Source organism: Mesocricetus auratus, unplaced genomic scaffold (genome assembly GCF_017639785.1).
Source record: "Mesocricetus auratus isolate SY011 unplaced genomic scaffold, BCM_Maur_2.0 Super-Scaffold_100676, whole genome shotgun sequence".
Taxonomy (NCBI): Eukaryota; Metazoa; Chordata; class Mammalia; order Rodentia; family Cricetidae; genus Mesocricetus; species Mesocricetus auratus.
Window position 1 is genome coordinate 151,748,295 of NW_024429266.1, and position 18,300 is coordinate 151,766,594.

At 52.0% G+C, this 18,300-nt stretch overlaps 1 protein-coding gene across 11 annotated transcripts in view; it reads right to left on the minus strand.

Annotated features, from left to right (window-relative positions):
* The window catches only part of Iqsec1 (IQ motif and Sec7 domain ArfGEF 1), a 331,555-nt gene that overhangs the window by 6,318 nt on the left and 306,937 nt on the right, over positions 1 to 18,300 (minus strand). For all 11 annotated transcript variants that reach the window (XM_040737278.1, XM_013114175.3, XM_021227800.2 and 8 more), the window contains 9 exons: positions 13,785 to 13,946; positions 11,395 to 11,517; positions 10,046 to 10,212; positions 5,937 to 6,076; positions 5,529 to 5,558; positions 4,410 to 4,535; positions 3,300 to 3,399; positions 1,806 to 1,967; positions 1,040 to 1,216 (listed from right to left, as the gene is read on the minus strand). In XM_040737278.1, the coding sequence (XP_040593212.1) occupies positions 1,040 to 1,216; positions 1,806 to 1,967; positions 3,300 to 3,399; positions 4,410 to 4,535; positions 5,529 to 5,558; positions 5,937 to 6,076; positions 10,046 to 10,212; positions 11,395 to 11,517; positions 13,785 to 13,946 (1,187 nt within the window). The remainder of the gene's footprint in view (positions 1 to 1,039; positions 1,217 to 1,805; positions 1,968 to 3,299; positions 3,400 to 4,409; positions 4,536 to 5,528; positions 5,559 to 5,936; positions 6,077 to 10,045; positions 10,213 to 11,394; positions 11,518 to 13,784; positions 13,947 to 18,300) is intronic.

Here is an 18,300-nt window from a genome sequence, read left to right on the forward strand (position 1 = left end):
GGCATTTCTGGAGATGCAACAGGTTGTCATAAGTGAGCAAGTGCTGCTGGCCTTGGTGAACCAGGCAAGTTCAATGGCAGGCAGTTATTTGCCCCCGAGTGTCTCCAGTGCCCAAGTTGAGAAGCCCTGGCTTAAACCCTCATGCTGGTGGTGTCAGATTCTCACTATGGAAAAAAAAATGACAAAAACAAAGAAAACTCAAAAACGGAAAAATACAAAACAAAAAGCAAAACAACCGATTCCTGAGAAATGAGAAAGCAGTGTGAGGCAGAGCTGTGGGGGGAGGGAGTGATGGGCAGGCTGAGGGCCCCACCGCACTTAAGGACTGAGGCTACACTGCTCCATGCATACTCACTGGCTGGACATTGTAGTAGCTAAGGGGCTGCTGCTCTGACAGCATCTGTTTCCTCTCCAAGGCTGGAAGAGGCACTGATCGCAGCTTCCTGAGGTTCACAGTACTCTCTACCTCTAAGGTTCCTGCTCCCTGAGGCTAAATGGCTGGCAGCAAATTAACCACAGAAACAAGGAAATAACCACTGACAGCGAACGGTTTCCACCAGGTGTCTTCCCCACACTGTGCCACACACCTACTATGGCAGTGGCTTTAGGTTAGACAGAAGCCTGGGATTCTCAGGAAAAGAGCCCTACAGGAAGCAAACCAGGACAGTGGCAAAGGGGATTCCCAGACAGTTCAGTAGCCTTCGTTCCATTTCATTCATTAGCATAGAACACACAGCAGTGGAGCACATGGGACGCAGCAGCCTGATGCTCTTAGCTTTAGAGCGATAGATTTGGGGGCAGGAGGGAAGTGATAAAGACCCTGGGAGAAGTAGGAAATGGGGTGCCATCCCTGGCTGTCTTGCACAGACTGTCCCTTGGACACTTCTGTGTCCTGCTACAGTCCTGGGATGCTCATGGACCTCCAAGAGAACTGTGTCCATGCGTGAGCAGCCCTTTCCAGCACCATGCCTGCCCATGGACGCCGGGCCTCAGTCCTGCATGCATCGCCTGGGAGGCTGCTTCTCAGTCCAGCTCTTACCCGCTTCTGAGAGGTCTCTCAGGGAGCTGCTGAGGGCACTGCGCTTGAGGCCCTCGCTGCTGGCATAGCTGTCATCCAGGCAGGCCCTGCTCAGTGTTCCGTTGCCTGACTCCTTTTTGAGGCTGGAGCACTGTGACATGCTGGGCCGCACGACACCCTTTTGTTTCTCAAGCTCCGCTGTAATAGAGCAGGAGAAGCAGTGAGAGGCAGTGGCCACCGTCCTGGGCCCTAACACCTGAGAATAGGGGGGGATATTCCTGGGAAAGGGGGCATCATGGCATCCTGAATAAGAAAAGAGCTCTGGGCAGTACCTGGAGGCCAGGATGCCTATGATAACACAGACTTGCACTTTTGAGCTCAGCAGGGCTGAGTTAGGCCTGGATTGGGAGAGGAGTGGGCCATACTTATCTACAGACAGATGGGGACAATGCAAGTCTGCAGAGACCTAGAGCCAGGGTACCAACAGTTACTGGGCCAGAATGAGGATAAGGATTGAATGGCATAAGCTCAACTCCACAGTGACCAGAAACCACAGCTGGGCCAAGGTAAGCAGTATGCTGTGGGGAAGGATGGCTCCCTAAGGGCTGCCCTGGCACATGTTGTTGAGGAGACAAAGACCTGGATAGCTCATTGCTAGGCTTCAGGGAGTCCTGGCACCAACCACTTCTGAACATTGTCATTGGCATGAGACAGGAAGGCTCTCTAGGAAGACCTCTTGAGACTTAGGAGCTATGCAGTACTTATCAGTGTCCTGCTTGGGACTTACACTCTATCCGGTGTTTCTCCATCTCCTGCACTTCAGCAACAGACTCCCGCAGGTCATCAGTGAACTTCTTCCGGTCCTGAGGATTGGGAGCGTTGAAGTTTATTAGCACTTTGATATCTGCTCCAGGGACAGCAGATGTCAGCCGGATGCCATTGGGGTAGTCTGCAGGGGAGGAGAGGAAGGGCCATGGAGTCAGCAGTCACTGTATGGTCCATTGGCCAGAGAACAAGGATGCATGCCTTGGGATGGGCCGAGGTGGCCGCTGCAGAAGCAGAATCATAAGCAGGAAATGGCCTTCTCTCCAAGACATGGGCAACAGCCTACCCCCGAAGCCCGTGGTCACTGCCAGGCACCAAGTCCTGGAGGACAGTGGCATCCTCAGCTGTGTGGTGTCTTATCCTTTTCCCCAGGGTGCTCTGGACGACAAAGACTTAACTCCTGAGAAGTTTTCAATCATGGACCCTGCCCCATATCAAGTCATCTCTCTCAGTAGCTTGGCTCTCTTGGAAGTAGAGGCCCCGATGAGCATCTCCCCAAGGCACATGGAAGTGAGCACTGAGTAGCACCAAGCTGAAGGCCAAGATATCTAAATCTAATGTGAAAATTTAGATATGGACTCAGCAACTTACCTAAATCACTCAAACCACATATGATATGCCTGAGTGAGGCACTCCCACTGCAGGGTGGCTGGTGCTGGCATCTGGGCTGGGCCACATGAATATGACCACCAGTATTAACAGCCCAGCTTCTCTCCTGGGCCCACTAGGTCTCTCCCCTGGCCTCAGAAGGCTGAGTTGACACAAACCTTGCCAACACCAAGGTAAGAAAGGCTGTGAGGGGACAGTGCAGGCAACTTTCTGTCCCTCAGCCTGAGGAACAAGAGGGCCGAAAACCTCATATGCGGCTGCTAGGACTGTGGTTCTGGTGGCCAACTGTGGCTGACAGTTTTTGAAACTGCAGGTTTCTGAAAGGCTGATTAGAAGAGTGTACTAGCCTGTCCTGAGACGAGGGGGGGTCTGTACTACCACAGACACTTCAGTCCTGCCACACTAAGCTGAACAACTGTCCCAGCTCAGGGACTTCTGAGAGAAGAGAAAAAGAAAGCAGCAGGCTGGGGAGAAGGGGCCAGACCTAAGCAATGATGGGTCCCTAGGTAGGAGCCAGCTCTGGGCCCAACTACACTACACTGTGGTGAGTCGGGTGTGTGTGTGTGTGTGTGTGTGTGTGTGTGTTCTCTTAGGGTAGGCATTACAGATGGGTTGTTCTAGGACAGTGAACTCTCACGGCTCCTGCGTGTGTCATCAGACTGCTTCTCTTGGACATGCCCCAGATGAACCTACTTCTGCCTGCTAAAACCCTAACCCTGGCAAAGTACCACTCTAGTCTGTAGCCTGTCCTGAGGAGGGAGTGTGTGCCCAGAAGGCTTGCATCGCAGTTGGCGGTGACAGGGAAACAAAGTGCTCTCTCATACCCCACAGGTCCCCGAAGACTCACACTGGTTCTCAAAGAGCAGCACTTGCATGCCATAGAGGGAGAAGGACTGCCGGAAGCTGTATGTCACCGAGTTCTTCTTCTTCTGGAAGATCTTGGTGACCTAGGGCAGCAGACACAGAGCAAAGCTGCAGTGTTTGTGGGGAGGCTGGGGTCCTTGTGCCATCTTAGCCCGACACACAGCACAGGGGTCAGTGCCTATGCCTGGGGATGGGCAGCTGAGGCAGAATGGTGCTGACCTCAGAGGCCAGGACTCTCTCTTTCAAAGCCACTCCTAAGAGCAAAACCATCATTTCCGGACTAGCAGAAGGCCTGTCACACGTAAGAGGCTCTGTAGACTCAAGGACACTTAGACCTGGGGTGACTTATTCAAGGGCTCAAACCTTCATGCCCATCACAGCAGACCAGAAAGAGACCAGAAGCCAGCCAGTGGGGTAACTGTGCTGGCTAGCTTATGACATTGATACACTAGAGTCATCTGATAAGAAAGATCCTCAATTGAGACAACTCTTGTATGACGGTGGCTGGTAGGCAAGTCAAGGCATTTGATTGAGGTGCCACCCCTGGGGCAGGTGGTCCTAGCTTGTATTAAGAAAGCAAACTGAGGAGCCAGTAAGCAGCCTTTCTCCATGGTCTCTGCTTTGCTTTGGTTCTTTCCGTGATGAACTATAAGCTAAACTAAACCCTTTCCTCATTAAGTTGCTTTTGATCATGGTGTTTATGACAGCATTAGAAAGCAAACTAGGACAGATATCTTATTTGGAGGAGAGGAATACTTTCCTGTCAGTTTGGGGTTATGTGACCCTCCTGAGACAGGCAGTCCTGTAGTACCCAGTGGCAGTGATACACTTGGGAATGCCACATGTAGGCTGGAGACTGGCTCACTGTAAGTCTTGAGTCTCATGGGGCCTGCAGCTATGGGGAGCTCTCCTGAAAAGGAACCTGCACTGCTCAGGGTGTAGAGTCCTTCAGCACCGAGGTTCTCTGGAGTCAGGTACCCTGGTTCACCAAGGTAAGGAACATCCTGTTCATGGATGGGGATGAGTTGGAGTCTTTTTAGGTATGGGCATAAGAACACCCTTATGGGCCCTGGCACCCCCCAACACCACATACCACCAGGAGGTCATTGAAGAGGAAGATCTCTCTCTGGTGCAGCCCGAGTTTCTGGGGTTTATTAGGGTCTGGAACCTCGAAAAGCCGACAGTAGCAGACCAGCCGTCGATGGGGAAGAGAGAGCACCTGTGCAGGGAAAGACACCTGACTATTGTGACCTGCCCTCAGGGGCCTGGATGGGAGGGAATACTCTGCCACTGTCCCCAAAGGCACTCGGATTCCTGACCTCTGGTCTCCTGCAGGACTTAAGTAGCACCTGCATCTGCCACACCCCCTTCCCTCCCTACCATGTCAGAGAACTCACGGCCAGAGACGAAGCGAAGCCATGGGTTCTGACCTCTCCCAAACACCCCCACTTGCCAGTCCTGTTTCTACAGACAACCTTCCCAGAGTCCTCTCCAGATGAGGAAACTGAGGCATGCAGAGTTTGGAGTAGCTGGAGCTACAGGACACTGCAGAGTTTTGCTTTGAATCCCCAGGGACCTCTACCAAAATCCTTCTCCTGTTGTGCCTTCTAAGCCTGGAAGGTAGCCAGGGTCTTGTCCTGTGCTCTGCCCCCATGCTGCTAGACATCACCATTGGCTTACTGGAGCACCCCACAATTTCACCAGAGCTAAGCTATTGTCCTCCAGGCCGAACTGCAAGCCACCAGCAAGGCCCAGCCCTGCTCTGGGCAAGAGAATGGGGTGTTGGGGCTGCCCTGAGAGGCATGGGCACAGGTAGCTGGAGACTTTCAGGGCTGTGCCTGCTTGTATGTTCTGGGACACATGAGTAGCCAAACACACAGTGGCTGCGATAGTGAAGGTATGAAGTGTGAGTGGCAGAGCAAGAGGAGCGGGAAGGCAGGAAGGGCCTTAGTGGCCACATACAGGTCCTCTCGGCATAGTGTCTAGGTCTGGGGTCAGCAGGGCACCCACAGGAGAGGCCAGGAACCCATTTGTTGGCTAGTCACCATCACCTTCCTTTTATGCCTAAGGTCTCAGGACCCACAGACATGAGGCTGGGTAACTATGAAATTGAGATTCTGCTGGCTCTGGAAATGAATTTACTCTGTAGCAGCCCCGAGGCATGGGAGAAGAACTGTAGATAGAGCATCGGAAGAAGAGTAGAAGTACTCACACAGCCAAGCCCGTGATGCAGGGATCCAATCTATAGGGAAAACAAACAAAAATAAATTGACATTTCCATTCCCAAAGGGAATGTGTCCTGACCTCTGCCCAGAACACCTGCTGTTTCTCTCTAGTTGCCAGGCTGCCCAAGAGTCCTGCCAAAAGGAGGCCCTGGCTCTTTGTGGTCTCCTGGAGGATTTAAGGGCATCCCTAGGTCAGTGTTGAACAAGCACAGACCACATGCCACTGTGGCCCATTAGTACCAAGGGCCTCATGTTCTTAGGTGAGCAGCTGCAATTTTCAAGTACCAGAGGAACTACTTGGAAAAAGCTCCAGGCCAGGAGGGCCCTTCCAGTGGTGGCAGAGCTGACTGGCCCAGGGTTACACTAAGGGATGGAGGACCGGGCCCATTGCATACCGGCTTCTTGCCCACGATGAGCTTCTCAACCTTCTGCACCTGAGACACATGGTCCTCATTGGTCTTCAGTTCCCGCTTACGGATCCGCTCATAGATCCCAATCAGCGTCTCCCGGGGAATATCTTCGCCATCATCCACACCTGGTCAAGGGAAAATGATTAGACATGAGAGTGACTGTGTTTGGGTAACAGTGGGTCCAGTCTGCAATGGGCCCCCGTGCAGGCCCTGAATTCACATATTTCTAACAGGAACCAGCAGAGCTACAGCCCTTCCAAGGTCCCTGTCATGGGTCTCCTTGAGTCCTCCCAGAACCAGCAGGTCACAGAACAGGGCTGTGTTGCCTTCTAAGCCATGTCTGTAGGCCTTTGCAGATGTATCTGACAAATGAAGCAAAGGCCTATGACATGGCCACAATGGTCCCAACTCCACAGGTGAGGCTAGGGCAGCGGTGTCAACCTTCCTAATGCTGCGACCCTTTAATACAGCTCCTCATGTTGTGGGAAGAACCATAAAGTTATTTTTGTTGCTATTTCATAACTGATTTTGCTACTTCTATGAATCGGAATGTACATATCAGATATGCAGGATATCTGATTTGTGACCCCTATGGGGGTTGACACCCACATGTTGAGAACTGCTGGGCTAGTGTGCACAGGTTATACAAGCTGGTGTGAGTTCAGACTCTGAGAGACTTGGAGCTAAGTCCTCTTCATGTCCCTTTCCACCTCCTAACGATGGGCAACTCAGTCTCTTTGGTTTGGTGTCCTCCTTTGTATAACAGGTCACCAAGAGCATTGGTAATACATGGACTTGTCAGAGAAATGAGGGAGACTCATGGTGTGTCTAAGTAACCTTCACAGAACTGTGGCCATCTCTGGTGTCACCATCCCAGGGCACATAAACCACCTTTTTCCCCTACAGTGAAAATTTTGGGGGGAAGAGAAACCCTTAGGAGAGCAGGCTCCCTGCAGCAAATGTAGCCCTCAGCTTGCACAGATAATGACTGTGAGAACTGTGGCCTCCCATAGAATGTGCCCACCAGAATCACCACTTCTAACCTCCCTCTCCACTGACTGCTTTTGAGGAGCTTGTCTCATGGGAAAAGGGATGCATGCCAGTCTAGTTCCTGCCCACATCCTCCATCAGCCGCTCAGACACCTCAACTAAGAACCATGGAGGTACAGCATAACGAGAAAAGGCATTTTCCACAGCCGGGCTCAGTTCCTAGGGCCCTGCTGCAGCTGCTCTGTTCTGCTCAAGTCAAGACCTTCAGGGAGAAGGTGTGACCTGGGGTAAGTCTGGGGCTACACTAGAGAACTTTCACTTTCTATTTTTCAAAGATAGACTATGGGCTGGCAAGAAGGCTCAGTGGATAAATGTGCCAGTTGCCAAGCCTGATGGTCTTAAGTTTGATCCCTGAGGAGAGAACTGAGTCCCCCCAAATTGTCCTCCATACACATGCCCAGGTCCAACTGGAGTTTAGTGGCCCTGCCTCCTCAGGATTGGGTGCTGGATTCCTCCTACCATCTCTGAGCACTCAGACACACACACACAAGTATATAAAATGTAATTTAAGGAAAAACACAAGCCAGGCAGTGGTGGTGCATGCCTTTAATCCCAGCACTCAGGAGGCAGAGGCAGGTGGATCTCTGAATTCCAGGCCAGCCTGATCTACACAGAGAGTTCCAGAAAAGGCTCCAAAACTACAGAGAAACCCTATCTCGAAAAACAAAGAAACCAAAAAATAAAACCCCCCAAAACAAAAAAAAAATCAACAAAACACACACGCACATAAAACCAGAAACACGCTTGTTAACAGTCATGACCTGCACCAAGTCCATGGCTTGCACAGTGGCTCAGTTTTGGCATTTGACCTCCCATAGTCTTGGACAAGCATGTACAAACCCCATTAGACAGTTCTGGAGAGATGACTCAGTAATTAAAACTTGCTGCTCTTACAGAAGATCTGAGTGGGTTTGGTTCCTAGCACCCACGTGGCAGCTCACAACTGTCTGTAACTCAATGAATGTGGTACACAGACAAATATACAGGCAAAATAGCAATACACATAAAATAAATGAAAGTTTAAAAATATATCTTAAAAAAATCAACACTACACTGTCACACAGAACAATGCCATTGCCCCTGAAATCCTAGTTTCCCTATCCTCCTTCCCCCAAACCCTGGCCAGCCCACCTCCCTGGTCTTTCTCAGCAGCGACATAGGTAGGTTGGCAAGTAGCCTTCCATATTGGCATGTGATCTTTGTCTCCCCATATCTACGGCTGGTTTCTTTGTGTTGGCCAGCAGCCTGCTGTGTGTATGTCCAGGCATCACCTTTCCACTTGGCTCCTTACCACTACCTGGTGGTTATGATAAAGATACTCTAAGGTTGGGCTGGAGAGATGGCTCAGCAGTTTAGAGCACTTGCTGCTGGGTTTGATTCCCAGAACCCACATGGTGGTTTACAATCAGCTGTAACTCCAGTTCCAGAGAATCTGATACCCTCATCTGACCTCTGTGGGCACCAAGCACATGAGGTACACATACATATATATTGGTAAACATGCATGCCCATGAAATAAATAAATTTAAAAATTAAAAACATGTTCCAAAGTTTTGGGGTGACCAGGATTGAGTTCAGTGCCTTTGTAAATGAGGTGGCTGTACTATATAACTTTCTTGGCTTCTGGTAATTTGAGTATAATACCCAATTGACAAATGGAAAAATCTGAAAGTTTTTTTAGCTAAAAGGAAGGGCTCCAAGATGTTGAGCAAGCCCCTTCACCATTTTTGAACACCACAGGGCCTCCCTACTATTGGCACTGTTGGGTAAACTGAGGAAAACTACTGAGGAAACATGTCCTAGGGGAGCAGGGTGCCTCCCTCAGAAAGCTCCCTAACTTGGAGATGACTAGACCCTGTCCTGCCCCTGCCAATCATCTGCTGTGACCCTGGGCCTATCCCTCCCTCTAAAGGTCAGATGGGACCAAAGGCACACAAGTTCCTGGCTAGAAGAGAGGTAGCTAGAGCTGATGGAGCAGCAGTACTCTTACTCCAAACACACTGAGGGAGGGGTAGGGAGGGGGGAGGACGAGAGGGGGGGAGAGAGACTCAAGCACTGCCTTGAAGGCAGCTGACCTCAAACATCTGACCCAGTCACCCTGTCCCTCCTGGAGCCTTCTTCCTCCAGGAAAAATAGTTCTGGCTTTTCTACCAAGGGTCACATGGGATTCTGTGACCACAAAAATTGGCATGATCCAGCAAGAGAGGCTAGGAAGGACAGGGTCTGGGGCTATCAGCAGAGACAGCCACTAAAATACCCTGGCTTCTGCTTCACCACCTGGGACTCGGGAGGGCGCCCCTGCATTTCTGCCTTCTGCAGAATCTTAAGCTTCCTGGGTCAACATGCAGTCAAAGGCCTCATGCAGTGAGGACTTTTTCCCTGGCTCCCATAGGATCTGTAGGAACCACAGGTGTGTGTCTGGAGCTGAGCTGGGGCCACCTCCCAGGAGATGTGGGGTGCTCCTAGCCTTCCTGCTATAGGGATCCATCCAGCAGGGGGCGAGTAAAGATACCATAAAAGTTCACAGGAACTGGAGAGCACTACCCAGGGGCATCTTCCTGCTGAGGGGGTCAGATGGCAAAGCCATAATTGGCACTCAATAATCTGATCAAGAGGCCTGCTGCAGACAGCTCTGCTTCTTTAGGTAATGTTCTGTCTCCAGGGATGTTCTCACCTGCAGCCAACAGCATCTATCCAGCTGGGAAGTAACATCCCTACAAGGGTGTTGCATGGGGTTTCCTACAACTACGTCTGTAAGAAAACACCATGCTGACAGGACTGGCAGAGAGGACTCCATCTCAAAATGCATCTGCTAGGGAAACCCCCACAGAAGGCAGGTCCTCTCTGCCCTCGGAATAAGCAGACACTGCCTCACCTGTGGTGAGGGGCACGTATGGCGCATGCTGCACTTCACTCTGCTGAACATGTGTAGTGCTGGGCTCCCTGAAGGGTCCTCTGAACCCAGATCTCAGGTACATGTGTGTCCTCTCAGTGTGTCTGGGTCCTCAGGGCAGAGGTAGCAGTGTGTCCTGCTGCTGGCTCACCTCGGAGGTTCTTGACAAAGTCCTCCAGCTTCATCTTGCGCTCAGGCTTGACATTGGGGCTGTACATGTCTGTGTTGAGCAGGATGATCGCGAAAGCCAGGATGAAGATGGTGTCTGGGTTCCGGAACTGCCGTACCACACCAGGGTTGCAGACACAGTACCGCTGGCTGGGAGGATAGGGAACTGGTCAGGGATCACCTAAGCCTTGCATTTGCATTGTCTGCCAATTAGCCCTAACCTTTGGCCCTGCTGCAGCCCCTTCCATCCTCATCCCAGTGAGATTGCTGGCTGTCCAGGAAAAACCCTGGGATCCAGGTGCTGCTCTGGGGATGTAGTTTGCCCATGGGCCAGGCAGGTACTAGAGGGAAAGCTTCAAGGCTGTGTGTGTCCCTCACTCTCTTGTCTGGAGTGGGGACATCTCAGTGGGGTGACAAAAGTCACAAAGACCATGGGGGAGGATGCCAGATTCCTTTCACTAAGGCCTCAGTCCCTGCCTGAGACTTCTGCCTTCAGCAGCTGATCCAACACTCCATTCACTTGGTCTGCCTCACTGATCACAGGCATCCTTCCCCCAGAGCCTCTCACTGGGGACCTTATGAAGGGGCAGGGACAGAGTAGATGATAGCACCTGTATGCATCACAGCTGCAATCCAGCTTCTCCAATCAGGCCCAGCTGAGTGCCACTCCCTCTGGGAAGCCACCCTGGAGTGGTCCATTTTCCATGTCCTCACTCCTCCCGGCCGCACTTCTACAGCTTGGGTAAGCCATGGATAGGAGCCACTACCCAGACTCAAGCTTGGAGGTCCCAACGTGGCAGGTCTGCACACTGTCCTGCAGGGATGACTACAACTCCACTGTTGTACCAGGTCCCTAAGCAGGTCCCTTAATCCTTCTGCCCCCTAAATGCTACTGCCTTCCCCACCACACAGCTGGGAGAAGGAAGGCACAGAGGTTAAGGAATCTGTATAAAGTAATGCAGCAGGAACGTGGTGGGTTCAGTGAGTAGCCCAGGACACATGGCTTTATAGCTTGTGTGACGGGTCACCATGAGACACTGTAGGTCTGGGAATGGAAAACTGCCTCTGAAAAGCCAGCAAACTTTGAGACACTGATCAGAATGCTAGCAGTGAAGACACCATCTCTGAGCCTAAGTTTCCCCATATGAAAAATAAGAATAAGGTTTGTACTTCCAAATTACAACTGCCAGGGGCCCAGCCCAGTGCCTGGGACACAGGAAGCCACTTATGCATGAATACCTGTCCTGATGACCTGGATCCCTGCACAGCCACGAGGGGTATGTCCCCCTCCACTGTATGGTGCACCCCACTTTACTCTATACGGGGCCTGACCTGAATGCTTCGATGAGCCGCTCCACTTTCTGAGCCTCCCCCTGGACTCGGATGTGTGCCTGGAACTTCCGGAGGGCTTCATCTAGCTCCATGGCAGAGAAGTCCATCTCGTCCACAACACAGCTGGAACAAAGATGGATGACTGGGAGAGCAGCCAGGCCCATGGGATGGCACATCCAGTTTTGTCACATGATGGGCTTGGGCTTCAAAAGTCAAGGGTCCTTGAATCTATGGGGACAGACAGACTGCCTCTGGGAAGCCTGCCCCTCAGATCCCCAGGCTTCTGAGGCATCTAGAGACCCTGAAGTTTGAGGAGACATATGCTCCGTGCATGCATGCTGTTCTCTACAGAGGAGCCCAAAGATGTGGCTCTTCCCCAATGGAGAGATCAGCACCCATGTATTCCACGGGTACACAGGTGTCAGACCAGGACGTGTGCCCGGGCAGTAGTCTTGCTCTCATGCGGAGGGAACATGATTGGCGGGGCTACGTAGGACCTCTCAAGGGCCACACTGGAGACTGAGCCATCCTTGTGTGAGGGAGCAGGGCAGGAGGGGAGACAAGTACACTTGCAATTCTCTCTGTGAAGAGGCTTCAGTAGAGAGGACGGGGCCTAGAAGGCATGTCCCAGGATGGCCTGGTGTCCATGTCACCTCTGAAAGTGGCTGTAGCCACAAAGCTAGAGAAAACTGTGGTGGTGTCATCAGCCAGGGGCCTGTCTCCAATCCCGGGCCCATCCTGGGGCCCAAGGAGGGCAGCAGGCAGGCAGAATCTGGGCACTTCAGCTTCTCTCCAGGAGGCCTAGGAGGCAGGCTGGAGGCCTGGCTACTTCCTGAGGCCAGTGCTATTTTCTAATGGGAGGAGAACAATGCAAGGATTTCCTGAGACCAGAAACCCAGTGGTGGGGGGTGGGCAGTGGGGACCTAAATGCTGTGGCAATGGATCTGGTTTCCCTGCACCTTGCTCTCTGTGCTGATTAGTGAGAGGAAGGGGAAGAAACAAGTAAGGATCATTGGAGAACACTGCTGCATGCATGCCCTTGGCTAAGAGGCGCCAACCTTCTGCTGGTACCAATTCTGTGCCAGCCTCCACCAAAGCTTTAGTCCTTCTATTTGCTGTGTCTGGTCACATCTAAGCGCCTGTGTATAAATGCAGGAAGGGTTTCTGCATGAGTGCATGTGTGGGTGTATTGAACCCAGGCCCACCCCCTATCTGGTGTCCTGTGTGAAGAAAGGCACAGTGCTGGCCACCACCTCTCTGAGACGGAGGGGCAGGGGCAGTAGTCCTAGCCAAACTGCCTGAGACCACACTTGAGGACACCCATGCTGGTGAGCTGTCTCATCTCTGCTCCCAGTTGCTGTTGTCCTCTGCAAAATACAACTATGTGCACCATCCCCAATACTGACTTCTCCCTGGGTTCAGTATTTCTGCCAGTTGTAAAAGAACTGGGGACAATCCTAGCAGAGGTAGCTAGCAGGCCATCTGCACCAACACTGCTCTTACTCCTACCCACCTGTGTATCAGTGAAGAGGCACAGTAGAGAAACTGTGCCCTTCTGCTAGGGGAGACAATAAACCCTGGGCAGCACTACTCACAACAGAAAGCAGCTGGAGGATGGGCTTAGGAGCCCTCCTCTCTGCAGGGTTTCCCACAGCCCAGTGTCATTTACTCTAGCTTTCAGGGTTGTTGGAGTGTGGCTGAGTGCTGCTCACCAGGAAAGTGGGATTATGGGTTAGGCACGGTTGGATGGACAGTTGTCCAGTCAAGGAGGCCGCACAGATGTGGGTCACCTGAAGGTCATGTGTGATGGCAAGAAGCTCGGGGTGGGGGTGGATGGAAGGACTGAGGGAGGGTAGTGGAGTCTACATTAGATACAGCTGGCCATGTGTACCAGGCAAGGTAGGGATACGGGAAATGCCATGGGCTGTTGGGCTGGGCAAGTAAGACTGGGTGGCAGAGGCCGGGTGGTCAGTTCAGGCAGCTAGCTCTCTACACGCCTAGGCTTCTAGGCTTCCCAACTCAGATTCATCAACTGTAGGCCCCAAATAGTTCAAAACAAAACAAATTTTGGTCATGGTGAGCACACGGACTTGTTTTATCATTGTCCCCTAAACTATACAGAATACAACTGTGTACAGAGCATTGGCATCGTATGGGAATGATCAGCAGCTGTGAAATACTGAAGTCTGCAGGAAGATGTTTGACAAGTGGGGTGCTTTGGTCTCTTCAGAGGGATTTAGAACCCATTGCAGGAAAGCAAGAGTCAACTCTATGTCCCAGCAAAAGCAAGCCCAATGCCACACAAGAGTAAATGTAGGAGATGTGCATGTGAGGGTCCCATGGCTAACAGCATGTCATGCATGTGGGAGGGGCCTGACCCCCAGACTTACTCGAGCACATCACGGTTGAACTGCTTCTGCCGGTTTCCCAGGAACTCACCGATCATCTGGCGGCTGAGGCCCTTGCGCTGAAGCAGGAAGTGGGCCACCCCCACTGGCGTATCAGGCACGAAGCCACGCTCAATGAGATACTGGATGCCCTTCTCAGGCTTCCTGGGTGGGATGGACAAGAAGAATACTCAGTAATGACTGCTGGACCTCTGGAGTAGGGGGAGGGGGTGGTTCTTCTAATAGGTGTTCTATATCCTGTCAACTCTGTTTATCTGCTCCAGCCCCTGGCCCTTTCTTTTTTTTTTTTTTTTCTTTTTATTTTAATTTTAAATAGCTTGTTTTACATGTCAATCCCAGTTCCCTCTCCCTCCCCTCCTCCCACACTCCCCTTCCACCCTCCCTCCCACCCTATTGCCAAATCCTTCCACACAGGGGATGTCTAGAGTCTATCATTTTACTCTTGGTAGGGTCAAGGCACTCCCCTAAGAGTCCAGGCTGAGAGAGCATCTCTCTTTGTGCTATAGGCACATGAAGACAGATTGTGCCTGATCCACAGCTCAGAGCCCCATAGGTTGTCCAGGCCTTCTCACTGACACTCACATTTGGGGGGTCCAGATCAGTCCCATTCTGGCCTCCCCACTGTCGGTCTGGGGTCCAAGAGCACTCCCCTGTTCAGATCAGCTGTCTCTGCTGGTTTTGCCAGCCCATTCTTTGCCAATTTGCTCATCATTCCTCTCTCTCTGTCACTGGGTTCCTTGGGTTCAGTTCAGTGCTTAGTTGTGTGTTTGCCTCTGCTTCCATCAGTCCCAGGATGAAGGCTCCCGGATAGTTATAGACATCAAGTTCATTATCAGGAATGGGCATTCGAGGTGGTCCTTCCACTATTGCTTAGCTTGCCAATTGATGTTATACCTTTAGATCACTCGAGGTCACTCTGGTGCCTGATCTGTCTTCGATCCTATGATTCCCTCTTCCCCCTATTCTACCCCCACCCCCTCAACTTCCTGTTCCCCCATGACCAACTCCCTTCCTCTTTACCCCCTCTATTCTTCCCAGGTCCCACTACCCCCCCCCTCGCCCTGTTCCCCATCCATTCAGAGGATCTTGTCTCCATCCTCTTCTCTTGGGTACTATGCATATATGCATATCTTTTAGGTTCTTTCCTGTTTCCCACCCTGGCCCTTTCTTGTCTCCTGTCCCTCCTGTGCAGCATGGGTGCTGACTTCAGACCTCAAAATAGCATCCTCCTGCCTAGTCTGGTTCCAAGCCCTTTACTCAACTGCTTCGATCCTATGCTGACACTGGGGAGGCTTCTGTGGGTGCTGGAGACATAATTCCTAGAATTACCTATAAACACTTTTGCAATCATGAACTACACCACACAGTGACAGATTTGCTGCCTGCTCTCCCACACGGAAGCTGCAGATAGGTAACTGCCATGTGCCCAGTCCCTGTGACCCACCTGTACCAATTCAGAGTCCTACTCCTACAGCTCATCAAGTGTCACCCTATGTGCCTTTGAGTGCGTGTGCCCGCACGCACACGCGCGCACACACACACACACACACACACACACACACACACACACACACACTCAGTTGCATGGTCTGCCTAGGTGTAAGAACAGCTAAGTCAGAGCTAGAGGTAGGAGGGGCCCCTGAGGGCAAGGGAGCCATAAATCTTAGCTCCAGCAGGGCCCCAGCTTGACAGCCAGAGTCCCAGAGTTTTACTAGGCTGGAAAAGCAGCAAACAGCCTGCAAAGACAACCATAGCTCTGCCCTGATTGGTCCCCTTTCTAACCGTATTTTGTATGCATATATTCATCCAACCAGGGTCTAGCTGACACCCCATCAATCTGGACCTTCCAGGGCTGTACAAATAGAAGACAGTGAGAGCTCAGTGGAGGAGGAAGATACAGAAGACTACCACAGACAAGGGAGATGCCTAGAGGCAGCCTCCAGGACTGGTAAATGGGGGGAGGGGGGCACGACAATGCCTCAGCCACCAGAGATCTGGGACTCCAGCTTCCAAGCTTGCTGGACCTGCTCCTGCTCCTCCTGCCAGTGACACACTGACTTGCATTGCAATAGAACACTCCTGGTTGGCACCCTGAAGTCCTCTAAGAACCCCAAATTGTAACTGCAGGCATGTAACCCCTGCAGTTCTGGGCTTGGCATATAGAAACCAAGCCCACTACACTGTAGACCCAGATGTTAAAAACTACAAACCTCTTGCCAACCTTGCATCAGCCGCTCCTACTACCCCATCCAAATTGTCACTCCCATAGCAGATAGTTTCCTTATTTTCCCTTCTGTGTCTGTAGTCCCCACCCCCAAAGAAGGGAAGTAGGACGAGAAACTAGCTGAAGACATGAAATGGTCCCCATCTCAGACACTTCACCAGGACCATCCAGGCTCTGGGAAGAAATACATACAACACCAGGAAGCTTCATGCTGAGCAAACTGTGCTGTAGAGGCAGAGCCAGAGGCATCACATTGGCCCTGCCGAGAGGCCAGGACTGTGGGAAGGTGTCTGGGACAGCACTCCTGGGTTAAGTGTGTTCCCCCATACCTGCCAGGGTATAGTCTCATTAGCTAGGTCCTCAGGGCACATACAAGTCAGACACAGCAGGTATAGACAGAGCCTACACCCTGTCCTGGCTCCAGGGCGGAGCATATTACCTTTGACACCTGGCTGGCTGTATGTAGGGCAATTCAAGGTCCAGGGAAAGGAGGGAAGGGTGTCCTCTGATGCAGACAGGCTTCTTCCTGCCTTCAGCCTCTGACTTCCTGTCTGTCTGTGTGTAAATCTGAGCCCTCAGCTCACCTAGCAGGGAAAGTGGGCTGTCACAGAAGGATGACATGAGTGGGTTTGAAAATATCTGTACAGGTGACTCTCAGGATGTATGTCCTGCTCTGGAGGGTCCAGAGACCACTTGGAGCTGTGTGGACTGCTGAGGGCCAGGTTGGGCCATTCGATCAGAGTGGCTCCCATCCCCTCTGTCCACAGTCCCTGAGAACTGTCAAGGCATGAGGTGTGTTCTAGAGTCAGCCCAAGCATACCCAGTGCTATTCCCATGGAGTGTCAAGACCACACTCCCTTATTCCAGTGAGCAGAGGTTATTCTGTCTTCTGGGTAGGAGACAGAACAAGTACCAGTGACTACTGGTAGGTACCTTGACAGCAGTGTCCTGCAGATGAGCTGAATCCATGAAGCTGACCAGTCATGTCCTGGTACAACTAGTAATGAAGTAGCCCAAGATGACCTGGTCCATACCCCATCCCAATGGGTACTCTGCCCCCTGCTTTGGGCATATTCTTACTTCTTATACACAGGCCCATGATATCAGGGCTCCTAGACATGTTCATCTACCCAGGAAAGTGGGAATGTCCTATAGGGTGCTAGGCTGTGGCATCTCCCAGGGCACCAACTCTTCAGAGGACAAGTTTGTCAGGCACAGAGCCTGCTGTGGACATTGGGCTGGTGGCATGGCTGGGGCTGGGAGCCTGGAGGGCAGACCCTTAAGTGCAGCCTAGAGGGTATTTCTAAGCAAGGCCTAGGGATACCCCCTAGGTAGAGGCCCATGGAGAGATTGCTGGCTGAGGGTCTCAGGTTGTCCCAGGCTGGTTGGTAGTGGGGACTGGAGGAGGGGTAGACAGACAGCAGATGAGTGGGCTTAGAGGCCTGCATGCTTGAACAGGATGCTTCAGAGGTAGTTTCAGTGTTCTAGAAGCTTCCCCTGGCTGGTCTGAGGGGATCAGAGCCAGGGCACCATACTAGCCAAGATAGGAGGCTCTAGCACCTAGCCGTTGTACAGAGGAAGAGCAGAATAGAGGCTAACATGGGGCCTGGTCTCTGCTGGTGTGTGTGTGTGTAAGCTTGTGTGTGGTGGCCCGGGGTACAGTTAGAAGGGCAGACTCATAATCCGTGACAACTACTGCTTGTGACCCACGTCCAGGGTAGGAGAGACTGACCCTACCTGTATGTCTCCTAGGGCTGAGGAGCAGGGACTAGGAGTTGCAGCCACTGTGAGATGCAGGTGGACAGTGGGGGCAGGCTGTGATAAGGGGTAACTCCAGGGCCCAGTGACAGCCTCGAAGGCTTTCTGCAGGGTGACTACCTCACAATGGCCTCCATGCAGGTGAACAGCCATTTGGCGGAATATGCATGCTATGCAGCCCCTGCTATGGATAACTATGAGTGAGGCAATCCCTGTCCTATGTGGACATGGTGGCCTCTATTCAGGCTTCCCTACAGGAAGGAAGGCAAGAACCTGCTTTGGTCTTTGAATTGTAAGTCCTCTTTGGCTACCTGCCATAGGTCAACCAAGTCTCCACCCTCCAAAACCATGTTTTCTCATTGGTGTGCGGCAGGTAGGGATCTGGCTGTGGAGAGATAAGAGAAAGCCTGGGCTTAAATCTCGGCTCTGTTGATTGGCTGGGGACCCTGGGGCAAGTTACTTTACCTCTCAGGGGCCTTTGTATCCTAGGGATGACTGGGTCACCTGGCAAGAATG